Here is a 22,298-nt window from a genome sequence, read left to right as displayed (position 1 = left end):
ACGGTGGCTCACGCCTGTAATCCCAGCACTTTGGGAGGCCAAGGCAGGAGGATCACAAGGTCAGAAGTTCAAGACCAACATGGCTAATACGGCGAAACCCCGTCTCTACCAAAAATACAAAACAAATTAGCTGGGCGTGGCACTAACTAGTCCCAGTTACTCGGGAGGCTGAGGCAGGAGATCGCTTGAACCTGGGAGGCAGAGGTTGCAGTGAGCTGAGATCACGCCACTGCACTCCAGCCTGGGCAACAGAGCAAGACTCCATCTCAAAAAAAAAAAAAAAAAAGGTTAGGTATCGGTTAAATATCGAACTGAAAGTAATTAACTCATATTTGCTGATTTTGGAGACTTCTTTGAGGCTGAACTTCTTTTTTTCATGATGATGATGATGTACCAAGCTTTCAGGGCAAGGGAGGGAAAAAGGTAAGATAATACCATAATGTAAAACAAGCTTTATGGCACTTAAGCAATTGTCATTGAGCTCTCAGGGACACTGGTAAGAAGCACATGGTAGGAATTGCTTAGCTTCATTTCTAAGGGTCCCATCACAGTCTGAGAGGCTACTGAGATCCTAACAAGAGGGAAGCAAAATTACAGCTGGAAGAAGATGTTGGCTTTCTTTTATCTATCACAATTACTAATTATTATTATTTTGTGTCGCTGAAAGCTGATGGTAAATAATGACTTTTGGTTTTTACAAGTTAACGTAATAACGTTCTCTAACATGAATTGGCCAGTTATACTTTTTTGTCTCCCAGAACATGGAAATAACTAACATTTTCTAACTCTGGGGCACTCTTAACACAGGCAGCTAATTTCGTTTCCAGAGCACAGATGTCTTTCTTTAGCCAACATCTTTGAATAAAAAGCCTACTTTTAGCTCCTCTTGTAATTCGTTGGTGAATTTATAAAAAAGGTCTTGATGTAGCCTAATCAAAAAGCAGAAAAAGCTAAACATAGCCAACAGATGAGAAGCACTACAGCCTTATTCCCAATTCAACTGCGGGGGAAAAAAACAGAAAAGAAAGCAAGGATATTTAAAGATGACAAAGATACAGCAAGTCATGATAAGGGGACAACATGTACAGCAGAAAGCACTGGAGTAGCTGTGCTTCTTGCCAGACCCCGGCCCTCAAGAAAATTACTGAGCCTTTGCGCCCAAGCTCCTAATCTCTAACACAGGGATTGTAAAACTCACCTGTAAAGACCAACTAACATAACAAGAAAATGCTACATACCACATTGAAATGTGGGGTAGCAAAAGGAAGAAAATGACACATTGTACCAGTAAGGTACAAGGGACATAGCCCTTCCTGTCTGGGAAAATTAGAAGTGAAGGAGCAAAGAAAGAGAATCTTTGAACACAACAGGATCTTTGTGCAATTAAAGAGGAGAACAATAAAGGTCTGTCCAGGAAGTAACAAGGAGAAAAGCATGAAGATAAATGCCAACCAACAGGTGACCTATAACTTCTGATCAGAGAAGAATATGTGATTACTACAGTAGTAAAATTTTATAATCACTCAACATCATCAAATAGTTTGGTTCAGTTTAAAAATTCATCTTCTCCATAATCTCCTTAGGAGATATAACACATCTATAAGGGACTGATTGATTGTAATAACGATCCCAATTTTCCACAGTTCCCTGTATCTATTTCTCCACCATTGAAAAGGTGATGGCCCTCTGGCTTGCTTTAGCCAAGAGAATGCAGCAAAGGTGATGTGCCAGGAGCAAGCCTAGGCATTAAGAAGGCTGTGTCATTCAGCTCCCCATCTTGTAATTCTACTGAGGTGCCACGTGAGCAAGCCCAGGCTAGTCTGCTGGTCATCCCAGCTAAGGCCCCAGATATGTAAAAGAGCCAACCCAAGATGAACCAACTGACCTGCAGCTGACCACAGATACATGTTAGAACTCAGCCAAGCCCAGAAGAACTACCTGGCCAACCCACAGGTTCATAGCAAAAATAAATGGTTACTATTCTAAGCCACTACATTTTGGTGTGGTCTATTACACAGCAAAGCCAACTGATACAACACCCTTTGAGGAAACATGGTTCTGGACCATACAACCTCTACGTAGGGTTTAGCATCTCTTTTCAGTCACTTGAAGTCACACTTCATTTTGTGAAAAATGTGCTTCATCTGAAGTCTTCGCTCACCATCACTTTTTCCATCCTGTTGGGGGTATGAGTTGTAGAACATTCCCTTCCCATCATGGGTCCAGGCCATACAGCTGAACTTGACTCTTTCAAGCACATCTGGAAGCTCTTTGGCACCATCAACTTTCATGAACTTGATTGTCACCCAGTCTGAGCCACTGGCGCTCAGACCATAGGCAAAATATTCACCATCTTCGCTGAACGCGTAACCTATGGGACACAGGAGAAATCATCCAATGACAACCATAGGAACACAACTCCACTGCCCTCTATGCCATCTGACAAAGCTCTCTTCCGTAACACGGAGGTAGAATGTGGCAACAAAAGGGATAGGAATCTGGTAGTGAGGAATCCTGGGGGCTCGGCCCAAGTTTTACAAGAATTACCCTTATAACCTCAGACAAGCTTCCTAACCTCTCCAGGTCTTAATTTGTCTATAAAATGAAATATTAGATTATATGCCTACTAAAATGCTTTCATTTTGAAATTTTTATAATGCAACAGGCAGTTCAGTTAAAAGCAGAGCTCATCTGAGACTTCTGTCATATTTTATTTATACTCTAAAGGGAATAAGGAGAAAAAGGAAACTGCTTTTAGAGTAATGACTGAATTATGACACATACCATATAATAGAACTAAATTGGAGCCATTAGGTAATTTGGGGAATTGATTCCAAACTATCTAAAATCCCTTGTTACAGCCTCATTTTCGGAGCATTACCTGTGCACAAGGATTAATGTCCACACTGTCTGACCATCACAGGCCCAGGTAAATAAAGCCTGAGGGTTTGCAGTGAAGGTGCCCAGCGTGCACATTCCACAAGAAATTGTGAAAGGAAAAGCAACATGTCTATAGACTGTCGTATCATGTACAATCCTTTAGGGCCCTGGTGGAATGTCCTAATCACTATGGAATGTTTCCTGGCAAATACTTGTGTTTCATATTAGCTGTTTCAATTATGAAGTATGTAAAGCATTTGATACAACACCTCCTATTGAAGACTCTGACACCAGAGATTTCCTCTTAGGCTGTTTGCTAAATGTTATTTGGGACTGAAAATTTTAAGAAGCTCAACTATTATTAGAGGTTTCCTATTCTTTTACATGGAATTTTAATTAATGAGGAATTAGTTTAAAATTTCACAGAACCTACTCATTAACCATTGTAAGTCCTATGAAGTATCTAGGCTCATACGTATGTAAATGCAGAAAAGAGTCTAGAAAGTGACAGGAAGAAGAAACACATTCACCTTTTATTCTACCTAGCACTGGAGTGTTTGAATTGTATGTGTGTGTGTGTGTGTGTGTGTGTCTGTGTGTGTGTGTGTGTATATCAGAAAATTATCAGAAAAATTGAAATTAAACATTTTGATTTGAAATGTATGTTTAAAAATCATATACTATAAAAAGAATCTGAATGTTTACTCCTTTTGTGATAACTTCCCTATAATACCGCTCTTAGAAAACTCAATGACTGTTTGAGGCAGGTCTCATGCCTAATTTATCTTCTCACCCATCAAGGCTTTGTCCATGGCAAACATTCCATAAAGAAGTCACTGGAAGAATGCATTATTGGGGTGGGAGTTAAGACCCTGTCCCTCTGGATGGGTTGCAAGATAGATCCTTGTGGAAACTAAATTCCTATATGGGATATGTTACTTCAACAGAACCTGTGTATTAAATTCACTGAAAACTACACAGTCAGATTCATGGAAGAATCTGAGCTGGCTGATGTCTTATTTTCAATATTGGTTCAATAAAGGATCATTGTTTATATACACAGCCTATTCAGAGGGAGGGGAGGGTGGACTACTGAATGACTGGATCATGGTTAGGAGTGTTGATATAAAAGGGTCTTTGCACAGGTCTGATGGAACGGGGCTCTATAACTCCCATCTTATTGATTACAGAGGACTTCAATGTCTCAATTTCTCAATTCTAGAGGGCCATAACTAATCATATGGTTTTTTTTTTCTACAAAACCAGAAGATACTACAGGGGAAAGGCTGAGCTAACATCATCTAGGACATTATCATTGTAGAGTTTACAATTATTAAAACACAGAACTGGAGAATAACTTCGTTCCTTACTCTAGAACTCTGCTTACTGCACAAACCTGGGATAATCTTCTCTGTGGCCTGTGGAGGAGGTTACCTTAGGGGCAGAGTTAAGCAGGAGATGTACAGCAACTGTGGACAAACTTAGTCTTTAAACCTGCATCTTCAGGGAACAGGACACCCAGCTGTTCAATTTCTACAAGATTTGTGTGTTTTTACTTGTAATTCTGACATGCTGACAATTAACTAGATTTTTAAAACTCTGACGCTTCCTTCCCAAGAGGGAAATTGATCTGATAAACATTCTTTCCTGTTTAATATTCATAGTTGGAGCATTCTTCGTACAGCTTAAATTTCTTATGAAAGATGACTTATTTTTTTTCTAATCACAGGTATGTCTCAGGGATGTTATAGGAAATGATGATGATACTTGAAGATTCCAGAAGCCTTAGAAGCTAATTTGGGTCCAGTGTGAATTATTCTCCAGTTCTGCTTCATGCCATCAGAGTGGAAAAGAGGAATGTGACTATTCATGTATTCTAAATATACTGTGCAAAAATTAGCTTTCCTGATATTGTATGTGCATCTGTTCTACAATATGGTCCACACCCTGCCTGGTATTTCAGAGGTAAAGCAACTGCACTAACTTCAGAACTCCAAGTGAGGGTCTCGGATGTTCCACGGGCCTCTGAGTATAGCACTTACCTCGGAGTGCCACTGTGCCATCATCAGACAGTATGTTGGGGTCCAGGAACACTCTGGCGTCACCCTCTAAGGAATCCTGTACGTATAATACTCGCTGGTTCTGCAAACCTGTATTGTAAAAATAAAAATACCTGGGGAACAGAGATGGTCTTTATTTAGCTGTGGAGTTTTCTATTTGTGGAGTAAAACCAAACACACACAAGCAAAAACCAAAACAAAACCAAAACCCTACAAAGGTACAACTGTAACCTGGCCATCACAGGGACGTGGGGACATAGGTGAAAGGGCCCATCATTTCTCTCCACCTAGAGCTTGTTAACGGAACTGCTTTCCATATTCAAATCATGTACTGTAATTCTGCACATTAGCTAAGTAGAGACAAATAAAGACCATTTTATGTGTTAAAATAAAAACTGATATTCAAATAAAGCAGTAACTTTTTCTTTTAAATGAAGAAGAAAGCAGACTTTTCTAAAATCAAATTCTGGTTCTTTTCCTTAGCGAGGCTGCTATGGTGGAAGGTCAGCACACTTTCTCTGTAAAGGGCAAGACTGCAAATATTGCAGGCTCTGTGAGCCATACAGTCTGTCACTATAATACTCAAGCCTGTAGCTGCAGCACAAAAGCAGCCATGGACAATACGTAAACCGATAAGCATGGCTGTGTCCCAATCAGACCTTATTTATGAAAACAGGTAGGCAGGCAGGGTTTGGTAGGCAGACTCTACTTTGCTGATCTCTGTGTAAGAATGGCAGAGGGCTGAAGAAAGTCTAAAGTAAATGTGTGATAGTGGCTCCAAACAGATTTAATAAAAGATCAAGAAAACGTGTGTAAGTGGGTGTTAACGGGACAGGAACAAGAGAAGTGAATTCACCCATTTCACCATTCTTTGATGGAAGAAATACACAGAATTAAATGTTTCCAAGTAGTATACGTCAAAGATAATTAAATTTGGAGGCAAACAAACCTCCACTGCTGTCTATGAATCATCCTGTCTCACCAATTACTACCCATAAGACAACAACAATTTCCTACAATCTAGATTTCTTTACATGACCTATCTCTACTAAATTTCCTAACCATTATTTTAACAATTCGGACAATATGTAATAGATCAAAAATATTATTCTCATATTCAGACATAGAAATTAATTCCTTATAATGAATTAATCTTATACAAGGACAAGTTATCTGGAATTTGTATTTTACAATTTAAGCAAGCATTTACTTTGAAAATAAAAAGGAAATTCAGTAAAAGCAGTCTCACCGTTTTCCTTTCTTGAAGTGGCAACTATACTTGGGATAATCATATAGTTCAGTCATTCTCTCTTTGTATAAACCTCTGATGGGACACTGCTCAAGAAATGGCACAGTAATCTTATTCTGGGCCTCCACAAAGGCCTGTGGAGAAATTAAAATGGACAAAGCAAGTTAAATATAAAATTTTCCATGTGAAATGTTATCCACTAACATGTATCAGAAAAAGCACACTTTGTCTCTCAGCCAGTGCCTCTTCCCTCATTACCAACCTCTCTCACCTCCTTACTCTTCTTCATACCTGCCCGGCTCCTGCCAAGTGACTGATTAATACATAGTAACAACCAGTGCTTACATGGCACTAATTCAGCTAATGCTTAGAGGGCAAGTATTAACTTATTTAGAACTCACAATAATCCTATGGAGAAGGTCCTTTTATTAGGCCAACTTTACAGACAGGGAAACTGAGGTTTGGAGTGGTTAAAAAGTTGCCCGACATCATACAGCTAGGAAGTGGCAGATGGCAGAGTTGGCTCCCAGATCCACGCTCCTAACACACTATACTGTAGCTCAGATCACACACTGCCAATAATCTGCATTTATATAGCGCCATGGTTCCGGGTTTCTCATTCAGCAGCTGGCCATCCCAAGGCAAGCTAGAGTTAAAAAGAAAAAGTTAGGGATACCCTGGTGCTATTTTATCAATTTTGGTTTTGACTTGCTAAGACCTACTACCATGTTAATTTCAATCAGAGAACTTTGCTAAAATTTGCAACCAAAGAACATTGAAAAAACATTGGAGGCCGGGTGCAATGGCTTATGCCTGCAATTCCAGCACTTTAGAAGGCTGAGGCGGGTGGATCACTTGAGGTCAGAAGATCGAGACCACCCTGACCAGCATGGCAAAACTCCGTCTCTAGTAAAAATAAAAAATTTGTTGGGCGTGGTGGTGGATGCCTGTAATTCCAGCTACTCAGGTGGCTGAGGCACAAAAATTGCTTGAATCTGGGAGATGGAGGCTGCAGTGAGCCAAGATCGTGCCACTGCACTCCAGCCTTCGTGACACAGGGAGATTCTGTCTTAAAACACACACACACAAACAAAAAGCACCGGAAACAAGTGGCATTGCAGAAGAATATCGGCAACATGGTGGTTTATAAGAAAGGCAAGAGATGGCTGTCAGGAAATACTGGCAGTGAAGGCAGGAAAAGGGGCTTTTACAAAAGATGATTTGTATCCAAGCACAGCCGGTTTGTAACTAACCAGTTAAAAAGTTGACAATACTATAAAAACTTGGCCAGTAGTAATTCACATCTGACTATTAGCAAGAAATGAAACAAGAACATTGTATCAGCTTTAAATTCAATAGAAGATTTCATCAGATGTCTATAAATAAGTAAATCATCAGAGAAAAACTTAAGGAAATTAAGACCATAATATATTTTGAATGGCAGGCAAAAATGCATTATTATCAGAGTCCACTTTTGGATATATCATCAAGCTCTAAGGGCCCATCCAAGCTCAAAATGGTCTTCAAATGTGCAACAATGCTTTGGGTTCCCCTACAAAAACCACCAATCCCGCTCTGGAGAACCATGATTTTGTGGTGAGACTAACTGTTCCAAAAATCAGTGATTATGATGCATTTAAAAACAAGAGACAAGGGGTGTAAAGTATGAATATAGTAATCAACAGTTTTGCAAGAGTGCCAGTTCAAGAAAAATAAAACTGTTACAGGTCACATTTCTGATTTCATATAAACAGAAAATAAAATTTACTGAGTCCCACAGAAATACAATTCCGACTATCACTAGGGATTGGTAATCTTTGCCCTGGCCCGCTTTTCTGCAGCTCTGAAGATCAGAATGGTTTCTATATTTTTAAAGAGCTGGGGGGAAAAAACAACAGACTTATGTGGCTTGCAACATTTAAAATATTTACTATGTGGCCCTTTACAGGAAGTTTGCTGACTGCACTTTCCCTCATTAAAAACATCAAGGAGGAAATTGGATTTTGTTTTTTAGTTATAAAATCAATGCCTATCTGAGAAACCACTCAGGGGAGCATTTTGGAGATCACAAAGTGTGTCCAAAAGCACTACTTCATTTTACAGTGGAAGAAAACACCATGCCTACTTCACAGATATGGAGGTGGAGGCAAGTGGTATTAAAGTCCCCTGGTTAAGGCCATGCAGTGAGTTAGCAAAATTACTAAGAGACTGAAAAAGGAGATGGAGATGAAGCAGATCCACACAGGAAAGAAGGGAGACGCAACCTAGGGCTCCTATGATTTTCTTCGACTGGGCTGTGCTGGGTAGGAACATCAGGGAGCTGGAGCATCCACATGGACTAAACACAAATCTTGTGTGTGCTTACACTGATCGTGGCATTGTGGATGGATGAGTGACAAGTCCAAGCTAAAATCCCTGTCATCATGGAGCTCATTCTACTGGGGACACACCCACAAAAAGCCAGAGGGCTGCAGAATGGTTGGTTCTAAGGACATGTACACAGGGTAATCAGCAGAGCAATGCTGCTTGCTACAAAAGTGTCAACTACAGATCAGTGTTGGCCTGAACTGTTTGCTACCAGGCCACAATGAGAAGAGTACGGAAAACAAGAGTGAGTGCTGAAAACCCTGACGGCAATTTGACATGACTATAGCATCTTCATTATATTTTGGAAAAACCTCAATCCACAAATGGTTTGGAAATTTACAAATCAGCCATTCCTTGCAGATCTTGAAAACCACTGGGAAAGAAGGCACCTATAAGCAGGGTGGTCACAAAAGCCCTTCTGAGGAGGTTTCAAATTGAGGTCTGAGAGGGAACAACGACATAAGGTGGGGCAGAATGTTTCGGGCAGAGGAAACAGCAGGTGTGGGAGTCCTGGCTCCCACAGAAGGAACAGCTTGGCAGGTGTGAAGAAGAGTAAAGACGTGAATGAGGCTGGGAATGAGCTGAGGCCAGAGGACCAAAATGAGATACAGCAGGCGGCACCTGGTGGGCAGATAGGAAGTTTCAATCTCTCATCAAAGTGCAAATAAGCCATGATTGGGTAAGGAGATTTACCTTTCTTTGAAAGATTACTGTGCTTTGGATGGAGAACAGACTATAGGGGAGCAAAAGTGGAGACAGAGAGAGGCCAGTTAGGAGGCTGGGACAGTGGTTTGGGTGAGAGACAAGGCCAAGAGGAATGGTTGGTCTCTAAAAGGGGTGGGAACAACCATTATAATGGGAGTGGAGACAAAAAAAACAGGCACAGCACATGTTAGTTTGCAGTTTTGGTGGCTATTTCCCAGAGGGCCTCACCAGAACGTTCTAGTCAGAGCCCTAAGAAGGATTCCACTCTGAGATCTCGACATGCTGAGGGTCCTGCCCTTCCACTGAGGGATTCTCTAAAGAGAGCACCCTGAAGATATCATTTCCCTGATCCTTCTGATTTGCATCAGGCTGCACGTAGGCCCACAGTGGGTTCAAGGGTCAGAGGCTGCTCAACAGATTGCTCAGTTCATTTTCCTTGGAAAAGCAGAATTGTGTTCTCCAGCTGTTTCTCTATTTTGCTTTGCTTCTTTTACATGTCTCATAGTATAATTACAACTACTGCAACAGAATTCATCTCACCCTGAAGCAGACACACTGGCTTTTCACATATAAGATTTTCATAAAACTGTTATGCCAGGCATAAAAATGCTACCAAATAATGCTAGGATTAGTAACATCCAATTCTGTCACCTCCTACCCACAAATGTTAGCTAATTACTTTAAATAGACCATTACTTAAAGACTGCACTCCTCTAAGTCAAATATCTAGATGTAAAACCAACGAGTGTCCGAATTCCTAAAAGTCTCAAGTTCTTTCATAACACATCTTTACAACTCGGGCAAATCATTTTCATGAGGGTGGTAGAAAATTTCTGTAAAGAAGCTTTGTTAAATTTAGGGTTTCATAAATGCCAATAATATTTCTGATATTTCAACCAGGAAAATACCTTCTTGGTCATTTATGTATTTAACAGGTATACCATCTTGGTTGATCTAAAAATTAGAAAAAAAATTGGGGAAAAGGGAGAAAAAGAATAAAAATAAAAAGAAAATGGAAGAGTTCCATGGTGATAAGGAGGCAGGGTGAGGAAAACTCAAATTCCTTGTTGTTCAAGGAGTTTCAGTATCTGTAGTCTCATTCTAGGATGTATTAAAATAACTGAAATATGAAAGCCCCAATGCATGCAGCTGAGCTGCTAAAGAGAGTCAACAGTTTAGATTTTAAATCCACAGATGAATCTGAACACATTTTCCTAGGAAAGAGTAGCTGCTCAAAACTAAGAAATCTTACTTATATCTCATTTGCCTTGACTATTAGAAAGCTTAAAAGCAAAGCAAAGCTTTAGTTATGCAAGATCATTAAGTTCTAGAGATCTGCTGTACAACAGTGTACCTATAGTTAGCAATACTATATTGTGCACAGAAAAATCTGTTACAAGGGTAGCCATCATGTGAAGTGTTCTTACTGCAATTTGAAAAAGAAAAAGAAAAGCTATCTGGCAAAGGGTGGCTTAATTTGGGAGCCGAGATTCCTTTGCTCCTAATGTCTTCAGAAGAATTTCTTCAAACTGCCCTCACGTACTCTATTTTAATACACAAAATACTGCAGTCCTACAAAATAAGCCAGGCACAGAAAGATGAATACCTCATGCTCTCACTTATATATTTTATTTAAAAGAGTCAAACTCACAGAAACAGTAAAATGGTATTCACCAGAGGCGGGAGTTGGGGGAGATGTTGGTAAAGGACACAGAGTTTCAGTTAGACAGGAGAAATAAGTTCAAGAGATCTACCGTATAACATGGTAACTACCTGAAAATTGCTAAGAGGGATTTTAAGTGTTCTCACCACAAAAAAAAAAGGATGTGAGGTAATGCATATGGTAAATAGCTTGATTTAGCCATTTCACAATTTCTACATATATCAAAATAACATGCTGCACACCTAAATATATACAATTTTCACTTGTCAATTTAAAAAATTGACTTACGAAATACAGATATAGGCTCATTTACTGATTGCTCCATATCTGAATATATAATTCTAACTTCTCCCTTTCTAAATGGAAGTGTAAATTAAAAATACTGTTCACTTAAAAAATACTCATCTTTTTACAATTCTTACATAAATGAATAAAAATTATGCCTAGAGTTACTAAATAAATATTTATACAAAACACTACAATGTGCACCACGGTGATTAACAAGATGAATGAAAGACAAAGATATGTGCTAGAGGAGAACAAATAAAGGGGAAGCTACTTCAAGGGCAGGGCAGGGCGGGCTGGGGCAAGTGCCGTCGGCAGGCGGGCAAGATGACCAGGGACTTCCAGGTAGAGACTGGCTCAGGCCCGGGTATCAACCTCCCCTCTTCTGAAATACCAATGAAAACTAGGAATGGTGCTAGCTACATCCCACAAACTTTGAGGAGTATCTGCTATAAATAACAAATATAGGACTTGGTTAAGCAATTATCAGGGGCTTCTGGAGAAAGTGGCAAAAACCATAATTCCAGCTTAAGAGAAAAGTGGGGGCAGGACAGTTGGATCCCCTCTCACTTCAGCAGAATTTGGAATTTGGAAATGACTCTCCAAGTACAGGGACAGCCCCATCAAAAGCAGCCTAGAGGCAGTAGAGCTCACCCTGAGGCTGTAGGACTTAGGGCCAGGAGGGCAGGACAGTCAAGGTAGGTCACAACCAAAAGAGAATTAGATGCAGCTGCTTTTCAGGAAACATGTCCAGAAATGGAAACTATAAAAGATTGGAATAATGTACTTTCCAAGGCTAATATCTATGCCAAGGAATCTCTACCACTAAAAAAAAAAAAAAAAAAAGAGTGCTCATAATTTTCCAGGACTTACTGAATGTTTACAAAAATTAGCAGCCCATCAGACAACAAAGGGGGAAACTTAAGTCCCAGAAAGAAAAGCTTGTTCAGGTCACAGTTTTGACCACAATGCCATTAACCTCACCCCATGAAGTGCTTTCTTTTCCTGGCCCACAAGCACCCACCTGCTCATTCTCAAGCTGGAGAAATATTCTCGTTCAGTCAGTGAGAGTCTAAAATCCTTTGGGCTCAACTTTAACGTAAAAAACCCAGAGTGGGCCCATCTCTTCTCCCTGGGACCACCTGCTCTTGGGTAAAAAGGGCTCATAGTAAGCTTCTAGCTGCACATGACCAGCAGGCTAGGCGGGGCCTTCTAGAAGCCCCGTTAGGCCTCTTTCCACCTCTCTGCTTGTCCCCGTGTGGGTAAATCAACTCGTTCCCTCACTGGGGCCAGTTACTGTCAACTGGGGAGGAAGCAGAAACCATCACTCTGACCTGACATTCAAGCCTTGTTCTCAATACTCGTCACGACCAGGGAGCCCACTCAAAACTGAATTTTTAACCCCTTTTATTTATTTATTTATTTATTTATTTATTTATTTTTTTTTGAGACGGAGTCTCGCGCTGTCACCCAGGCTGGAGTGCAGTGGCCGGATCTCAGCTCACTGCAAGCTCCGCCTCCCGGGTTCACACCATTCTCCTGCCTCTGCCTCCCGAGTAGCTGGGACTACAGGCGTCCGCCACCTCGGCCGGCTAGTTTTTTGTATTTTTTAGTAGAGACGGGGTTTCACCGTGTTAACCAGGATGGTCTCGATCTCCTGACCTCGTGATCCGCCCGTCTCGGCCTCCCAAAGTGCTGGGATTACAGGCTTGAGCCACCGCGCCCGGCCAATTTTAACCCCTTTAGGCTCTGTTCCTTGGTGTATACTCTCCTGACAAAAAAACCTGAAGAGGTGATTTGCACCTCAAATCCAAACCTAACTAAATATCTGATCATGAGGACATTAAACACACATATCCTCCCTCTCCTGAATAAGTCTGTATCAATGAGGAAATCCAAACTGTAACAAGATTACTTAGAAAATACAAAAAATTAAGAAAAACAAGACTATCACACATTAAGGCTCATGGGATGTGGCAAACACTGTTGGAGATGACATCTATTTCTTTCTGGTGCTGTATGAAGTCCCACTGATAGTTGGGGGGAAAGGGTGTGACTGCTGCCAGTCAATCAGAATGTCCCTACCCCAGACCAGGGCTGGGCAGGACCTCAAGCAGGTGAGGCTGTGGTTGATCTCAGGGCTTTCTGGCATGACTCACACATCAGGGAGCCAGCCTCTTCCAGTCCTGCACTACTGAACTCAGGAGCATGCAGGAAGCAGGCTTAGGACACTGAGTGCTCATGCTTGGTTATGCCAGGTACTGAAGGGCAGTGATCACACTGTGACTGATGAGGAACATCTGGCTGGAATGGTGAGAGTTATACCTTCAGAGAGTTTGAGGTTTACCCTCTTTCTTCATCAGATCGTATCATCTGCAATTGAGCGTTCTCAGTGAGGATTCTGGGTACTGGTCGCTTGTACCTCCATCTGTCATAGAAAATGTGACAGACACCTCTGTCTGTATTCTAACTATGCTAACTCCCTTCCATGTTCTTTATATAAGTAAACCCTGTTCATTTTCATAAGCAAAGTCTCTCCATCAATTCTAACCCACAGGCAATAGTCAACAAAATAGTGATAGTAGTAAACCCAGGCAAAACAATCAGAATCCTTTTTTAGGGACAGAGATGAGTATTTGAAGACAGAAGTTATCTCAACTTAAGACACTTGGGGCTACAAGGATTGTGTGCAACCCAAAGAGACAAGACCCATCTTTCTCTACCACATAGGAACAGCTGCTGGAAAAATAAAATTATCAGAGAAAAGCAGATGACCTTAGAGAAAAAGACAGGTTCCCAAAAATACAACATGCACTCCCGGATCGGACTGTGCCTAAAGGCACTTATACCCTGAACCCCAATAACATGAGCCACTCAGCTCCTCTTTTTATGTGAGCTGGTCTGAGTTGGGTTTCAGGTACCAGTAATCAAGTGTCCTGACTAACACAGCTTTCCTTGGAAGCCTCTAGTTTTCTGAACGAGATGGGACTGGATGACCATGAGCAGGCTGGAAAGAGGAGAGCTGACCAGAAGCTTGCTCCAGGGCTGGCTGGGGATGACTGAACAAGTTCTTTACAATAAAGGCGTTTTATGAGAAAGAATGAACTTTAAGCATTAAAATAAAAAATTTAAAAATAACAACAGAAAATTTTAAAAGCATATTATATATAACTTCATGCTAGTAATTTTTAAATCTCAATGAAATGAATAATTTACTAAGAAATACAAAGGACTAAAATTGATCCAAAAAGAAAGCAGAACTGAACAGAGCAATGACTGTGAAACAAAATGGGGGGAAAGAGCCCAAGAATTAATTGCAATAAAAGAACTTGTCCCAGATAACTCTAAGGATGAAGTCTTTCAAATTATCAAAAACCGTAATTTCCATACTATTTACACTGCTCAATAACAAGTGCAATGGTGAGCATTTATTAAGCACTTACTGTGTGCCTACTACTTTGCTAAATGGCTCAAAAACACTATCATTTAATTTTAACAATTATATGAGGTGGTTTTCTCCAAATTACAAGTCAGAAAAATGAGGCTAAAAAACATGACCAATGTCGGACCAGGCATGGTGGCTCACGTCTGTAATCCCAGCACTTTGGGAGGCCGAGGCAGGCAGATCACGAGGTCAAGAGATCGAGACCAGCCTGGCCAACATGGTGAAACCCCGTCTCTACTAAAAATACAAAAATTAGCTGAGCCTGGTGGCATATGCCTGTAATCCCAGCTACTCAGGAGGCTGAGGCAAGAGAATTGCTTGAATCAGGGAGTCAAAGATCGCAGTGAGCCAAGATTGCACCACTGCACTCCAGCCTAGTGACAGAAAGAAACTCCATCTCAAAGAAAGAAAAAAAAATAAAACCAACATGACCAATGTCTAATAAAATTGTGGGCTAAGATTCAATCCTGACTTTCTGCCTCTAAAGTTGCTCATTTAACAACTATACACACTGCCTTCATATGAACAGGCAGAGGTTCCAACATCTCTAAGGGTTCTCATTAGTTGCTAGAGGGAGCAGAGTAAAAAGAAAAGTCTGGAAGAAAAGAGACAAGTTAGGAAGTTACTGAACATCTAGCTCAGTGGCAGTGTATGCAGGACCCAGGGAGGTGCTGGCATGGACAAGAACAAGCAGAAAGTTATGAGGTTTTATGGAAGTACAACTGGAGGTCCAGAGAGTCACGTATATGATTAAATGAAGAGCTGATTCAAATGGTCAGAGGATCTGGAAGAGTCCCAGAAATTTTGTCACATGCCTTGATTTCCCCCAATGAGAAAAACTGGAACCATTAACACTAATTTACAAAGATGCTATAAACAACAGTGAGGCATCTATTAGAACTTAGCTGCTTATGAATAGGCCCTTAAAAAAATGAAAGGTATTATAATTATTCTTTTTTTTTTTGAGACGGAGTCTCACTCGGTCGCCCAGGCTGGAGTGCAGTGGTGTGACCTCAGCTAACTGCAAGCTCCGCCTCCCAGGTTCACACCATTCTCCTGCCTCAGCCTCCCAAGTAGCTGGGACTACAGGCACCCGCCACCATGCCCGGCTAATTTTTTGTATTTTTTAGTAGAGAGGGGGTTTCACTGTGTTAGCCAGGATGTTCTCGATCTCCTGACCTCGTAATCCGCCCGCCTCGGCCTCCCAGAGTGCTGGGATTACAGTGTGAGCCACCGCAGCATCCTATAATTGTTCTTTAATCAAGCAATCTAAGTATTCCCTAGGGAAGTTTTCCCAAACTTTCTGGGTCTGAAGAATTACCTGAGGGTGAGGAGTGGGGCTCCTGGAGAACAGATTTATACTGAAATCCAATGCTCCAGATTGAAGCCTGAGCATTTGTATTTTTAACAAGTGCCCTGGTCATTTTTATGGCTAAGTACTTTCTCCCCTGAACATGGCAGAATGGGATGGTGAATTAGGCACCTAAACACGGTGGGGGAAAAAAGAAGTTAAGGCCAGGTGCAGTGGCTCATGCCTGTAATCCCAACACTCTGGGAGGCCCAGGTGGGCATATCACTTGAGGTCAGGAGTTCGAGACCAGCTTGGCCATCATGGTGAAACCCCATCTCCACTAAATATACAAAAATTAGCCAGGCGTGGTGGCGGATGCCTGTAGTCCCACCTACTCATGCTATTCGGGAGGCTGAGACACGAGAATTGCTTGAACTCGGCAGGTGGAGGTTGCAGTGGAGATCTGCCACTGTACTCCAGCCTGGGTGACACAGCAAACCTCCATCTCAAAAAACAAAACAAAACAAAAAAGAAGTTGAAAGAAATCAGTTATCGTAGTTCTTTAGATGTTCACTTTTTAACAGCTGTTTTCCCAAAAATACCGTATCTGATGCCAGCATTTTTCACTGAAAAACTTCAGATGACTGAAACCAAAGCTGAGTAACTGCTTACAGAGAAAACAGCAACATTAAATGTATACAAGTACTTGAAACAATTCATCAATGATTTAGGGTGTGCTTTTCTAAAATGGAGCTTTCCCTGAGAGCGAACCAATGGGGCTTGAGTCTTAACCTCTACAACAGAAGCGTCCAGTCTTTTGGCTTCTCCGGGCCATATTAGAAGAAGAATTGTCACGGGCCACACATAAAATACACTAATACTAATGATAGCTGATGAGCTTAAAAAAAAAAAAAAGAAAAAGAAAGAAAAAGAAAAAGTCACCAAAAAAAAAAAATCTCAGAATGTTTTTTAAGAGTTTACGAATTTGTGTTGGGTCGCATTCAAAGCCATCCTGGGCCACATGTGGTCAGTGGGCCGCAGGCCGGACAAGCTTGTGCTACGAGATGTGGCCTGGACTCCTTACTGCTCCAATCTCTAGCAGCGCAGAGATCAGGTGGTTTGCCCATCTTCAATCTCTGGTCCTCCCAAGCTACAATGCAAATTCCACGCTGGTATGGGCATCTGACTTACTTACGACACCGCATCCCCCTTATTTAACCCAATACTCAGCACAGGGAGCACACAGATAAACTAAGGAGAGAGGAGGAAAGGAAATGAAGCACATATGGAGAAAAGAGAGAGAATGAAACCTACAGGCATGTGACACTTGGGGTAGCCAGCATCCATTCTCCCTCCCTCGTGCCCTCCCTTCTAAGTGGAGCAGGTAGCTGGGCTGCCACTGCAGAAGCCAAAGAGAGTCCCTGAGGCTTCTACCAAATCTCTTCTCTTACTGCTGCACTACAGCCAAGGGGCCAGCACACACCCACAGCTTGGCCAATCAAGACTCCTTCTTTTGGGATACCATCACTTGAAAAAGAGATGCAGGCTGAATGACTGGAGATCACTGAAGCCATAGCAATGCTGGGTGAAAAGTGACATTCCTGCCTGCTCAGAGCCTGGCCCTTGGTCCATTCCAAGCTGCCTTCATATCCTTGCCATAAATGCCTATTTGCCTAACTTGCCCAGAATCAGTTTTTGCCACTTGCATCAAAAACCCTATTACAGAAAGCAAGAGAAAGGAGATTGGGGGGTGGGGGTGGGGGGAAAAGGGAATGTAGTGATTAAGAGTAGCCCAGTACCAGCAACTTCCTCATTCTTTTGACAATTATCCCATCCAGAGATCAGAAGGAAGGTATTCCCTAAATACATATTTCCTCATGAATTTATGAGAAGTATGTTTACAAACTGTAATAAAGCTAAACATTCCCACAGAAGGTAATAAGACTTTTAAGACCTTAGAAGTCTTAAAGACTGAGATACTATGTGGTAAAATGGTTACTAAACACATTTCCCATATCTACTAGAGCAGGGATACATACAGCAGTAATTCTCAATCCAGGCCCATATATGGAACATGAATGAATGGGTGGAAGGCGTCTCACAGGCCAGTTTTGCCAGTGGGGTTCAAAGGCATCAATTTAAAAAGACGCTACTTTAAGGCTATTGCCTTTAAGTAATCTTTGGCCTAGTTTCATCACTACACTTGAGAACAATGAAACCACACTTACAAGTCCAGTTCCAATGAAAAAACAATGTTCAGAATGTATCTTTTCGTGAAAAATCTAGAATTCAAAACGAAAATCGGCTTAGTTTTGTGGATAAAAATAAAAAGAGGTAAGAGTCTTTAAAGTCAAACATTTTGACTAAGCAATTAGGAGACTAGAGTCAGAAAGTCTATACCCCGATACATGGAAGCTGCAACGCCCAAGCAGCACCGTCTTCGTCTGACCGGAACTTTGCTGTATATGGATTTTTACATACATTTTCTCACTTGGGTGTTATCATAACTGGGAGCTAAATGAATGAATATTACTTTAACTCTTTATAGATGAAGAAAATGAATACTAGATTAGACAGCTTGCTACAGTCATAGACAAGAAAACAGAAGACCAAAGACTGCAATTTGTATCTTCTGACTTCTAGTACCATCCAGCAAATACTCCATTCCTCCACACTGCCTTGCAACAGAAGCAACATCAGAAATGCCTGCCAACTCACAGAATGAAGGAACTATCCACAGAGATACCCCCAGTTTATTACAAAGTTTTCAAAGAACACTGTACACCAAAACCAGCCTTTTATACCTGTAATTTCTGGTGATTGGCAGCTCCATCAGTAAGCTTTAACTGCTGGCTTTTGGCTTAGAGACATTTAACCAGCCCCTCATGTACTGGAATTTCCTGAGGGCAAGCTTCCACCCCAATAGCTCTCCTTTAGCCTGAAAAGGTAGTGGCCAGATGGGGAAAGGCAATCAGACAGATCAATCCCTGCTCACCTAGCTAAGCACCAGTTCTTCGAGAAGCTGGCTCTGGATCTGGACTAGGGAAAGCACATGATCTAGGCAGTCCTAGGCCAGACTGTCACCGAAATTGACACCAGAAAGAACAGAAACTCCTCAAGCTACACACTTTAAGGTTAACCCCAGAGACCAAAAACAAAAGCAAGCAAGCAAAGAAACAAATAAAAAGACTTCAGGACAGACAATGAAGGGCACCAGGGAAAGCAGATGTTTTCCTACACAAACTCTGTTCTCCGCTGATCTCTGTGACACTAAAATACCTACATAGAAATCCTAGGATTTAAATATCCCAGATATGATCTGAAGTCCTTTAAGATTTAAATCTTTCCTGCCAAGGAAAGAAACAGTACTGAGACAGGGGGAGAAGGTGGTGACATTTCCAGGATTCTTATCCTGCAATCCTGAAGGATTTCTGTTCTAATTGCCATAGCCCCTTAATCAGCTGGTGTAACGGGGTCACTTCCAGCTAGTCAGTGAGAGAATGAAAAGTGGGAACTCACATGTCCCAGAAAAGAAATCTACATTTATATTCCTTTCATCCTCTCCGAAACAAATTGTTATTTTATCTTATTTTTCAGACGGAACGAATATAAATAAAAATATTTTCTTCCAATTCTGTTAGAGTTCTCTTCTCAAGGTCTGTGAAGGAAACGGAGTTGCTGTTACTCTCATTTTGCCCAGGGCGGCACTCAGGGAGAATAAAAAGTTATTAGATAAATGCCACTGATATTCTACATTTAGCTAACTCATGTGCCCAAGCTCCAAGACAGTTCTGTGAGAGCCAGACCTGACAATCAGTTACAGTTAAGGCAGTCACCCCTAGAAGGGTGTAAATTTTTCTTTTGTGTATTTCTCCTTCAGTAACTCAGTAACAACTTCTAGAACATTCAGCTAAAAGGCTGAAGACACAATAAGATGGGGTAAAATGGGGAGACTGAGATTACAAGAACATTGCTTCTACCTGGACCCCTGGGTTGCAAAACCAAGCAAGTATCACTACTAGGAAGGGGAGCAAATTACGCAATATAGACTACCTGGTACCACACGGGTAAAGAGGCCAGGAAGAATAAATGCTAACTTAGCATTCCCCCAGTGATCAGAGAGATGCTGCCCCCATGATGAAAGCAATGTAAAAAAGCAGGGCTGACGGAAGAGCATTCTCCTTGCCTGCAAGTCCCAACTCTACAATTCGCCCTGGACATGAGGTCCATCTCCCTAGTGAGGAATATACGCTGATTTATTTAAGTCTCTGGTTTTATACATACACACACACACAGACACACACACACACACAGACACATACACACACACACACTTTTTTTTTTTTAATTAAAGAGACAAAGGCCCGGTGTGGTGGCTCACACCTGTAATCCCAGCACTTTGGGAGGCTGAAGCGGGAGGATTACTTGAGGTCAGGAGTTCAAGACCAGCCTGACAAAAATGGCAAAACCCGGTCTCTACAAAAAATACAAAAAATTGGCAGGTGGTGGTGGGCACCTGTAATTCCAGCAACTCAGGAGGCTGAGGCACAAGAATCGCTTGGACCCAGGAAGCAGAGGTTGCAGTGAGCTGAGATTGTGCCACTGCAATCCAGCCTGGGTGATGGAATGAGACTGTCTCAAAAATAAACAAATAAATAAATAAAATAAAGATACAGGGTTTCACTATGTCATCTCAGCTGGTCTCAAATTCCTGGGCTCAAGTAATCCTCCCATCCTGGCCTCCCAAAGTGCTGGGATTATAGGTGTGAGCCACTGTGCCTAGCCTGATTTCTAGAAGTCTCTGGATTTGGCCACTGGGCCACCACTGATCTTGAAGAAAATAGTTTATGCTAATGGGAGATGTTACTGGGAGTGGTACAAAGAAAAGGGTGCTTTCAACTATGTCAACAGGCATGCAGAAAGCGGCTTGTGGACAGGCAGGGAAAGAGAGGGAGAGAGCCCACGATAAAGTAAGACCTGAACAGGGCACACGCCCTAAGGGACCAAGAGACTGACTGAAAGGAAGAAGGCGGTTCAGAAGAGCTAATGCAAAGTGTGGGGTTTGGGGTTTGCTTATTTGTTTACCAGGGGAAATACGGACACATACCAGACGGAAATTTAGAAAGGTAAAATTTAGAAACATGTGAACATGTTCACACACTGGAGGCTCAAGTTGCCAAACACGGCGTAAGGTAAGACTGCGTCAAACTTCCTTCTCCAAGCTACAAAGGATAAGCTGGAAATGCGTGCGGACTAGGAAACATGCCTGGTTATTGGGACCTACTTATCCAGTCTTCAAATCATTTTTTTTTTCTTTGAGACGGAGTCTCACTCTGTCGCCCAGGCTGGAGGGCAGTGGCGCAATCTTGGCTCACTGCAAGCTCCACCTCCCGGGTTCACGCCATTCTCCAGCCTCAGCCTCCTGAGTAGCTGGGACTACAGGCGCCCACCACCATGCCCAGCTAATTTTTTGTATTTTTAGTAGAGATGGGGTTTCACCACGTTAGCCAGGATGGTCTCGATCTCCTGATCTCATGATCTGCCCGCCTCGGCCTCCCAAAGTGCTGGGATTACAGGTGTGAGCCACCAAACCTGGCCTCAAATCATTTTAAGGACTGCAAACCGCCTTCTCTGGCGCTTCATGCTAACGCTACCATGGTTACCCTGATATCCCATTTACACCAGTGAAATTACACTGTGTTAACGTGCACTTAAACAGCATATTATACTTAGTAGGAATCTGAAGGATTTCTAACTCAAAGTTTTTCCTTTACCTTACTTTTGGTGTTTAGTTTGTATTTCCATATAGTTCTCCCAGACCAGTTTTTACAAATTTAGTTTTTGTTTGTGTGTTTGTTTGTTTGAGACAGAGTCTCGTTCTGTCACCTAGGCTGGAGTACAGTGACATGATCTTGGCTCGCTGCAACCTCTGCCTTCTGGGTTCAAGTGATTCCCCTGCCTCAGCCACCCAAGTAGCTGGAATTACAGGCGTGTGCCACCACGCACGGCTAATTTTTCTATTTTTAGTACAGATGAGGTTTTGCCATGTTGGCCAGGCTGGTCTTGAACTCCTGACCTCAGGTGATCCACCTGCCTCGGCCTCCCAAAATGCTGGGATTACACGTGTGAACCACTGCGGCCGGCCCCATGCTGACCTGTTCAGACAGCATACTTCAGGTGTCAGAGGGGGCCTTTCCTGTGCATCTTCCATGCATACCTCTCATTCGTCCCTAGACAGGCTTGTTACTGATGCCAGTGAGTCTATCATCTTGGATCTGATGAGTTAACTTTTGGTCCCAGAGTGAAAAGGTATGGTGTGTTTTTCATAAGAGCAGAAAAGCAGCATGAACATT

General features: G+C 41.9%; 1 protein-coding gene across 2 annotated transcripts in view; it reads right to left on the bottom strand.

Moving 5' to 3' along the window:
* Positions 1 to 22,298, bottom strand: part of PREP (prolyl endopeptidase) — a 133,696-nt gene that overhangs the window by 101,409 nt on the left and 9,989 nt on the right. For both annotated transcript variants that reach the window (XM_077998400.1, NM_001257914.1), the window contains 3 exon segments: positions 6,190 to 6,323; positions 4,923 to 5,053; positions 2,162 to 2,371 (listed from right to left, as the gene is read on the bottom strand). In XM_077998400.1, the coding sequence (XP_077854526.1) occupies positions 2,162 to 2,371; positions 4,923 to 5,053; positions 6,190 to 6,245 (397 nt within the window). In that variant the 5' untranslated portion in view covers positions 6,246 to 6,323.

Source organism: Macaca mulatta, chromosome 4 (genome assembly GCF_049350105.2).
Source record: "Macaca mulatta isolate MMU2019108-1 chromosome 4, T2T-MMU8v2.0, whole genome shotgun sequence".
In the NCBI taxonomy this organism is placed as follows: domain Eukaryota; kingdom Metazoa; phylum Chordata; class Mammalia; order Primates; family Cercopithecidae; genus Macaca; species Macaca mulatta.
This window is presented reverse-complemented; position numbering and strand designations above follow the sequence as displayed.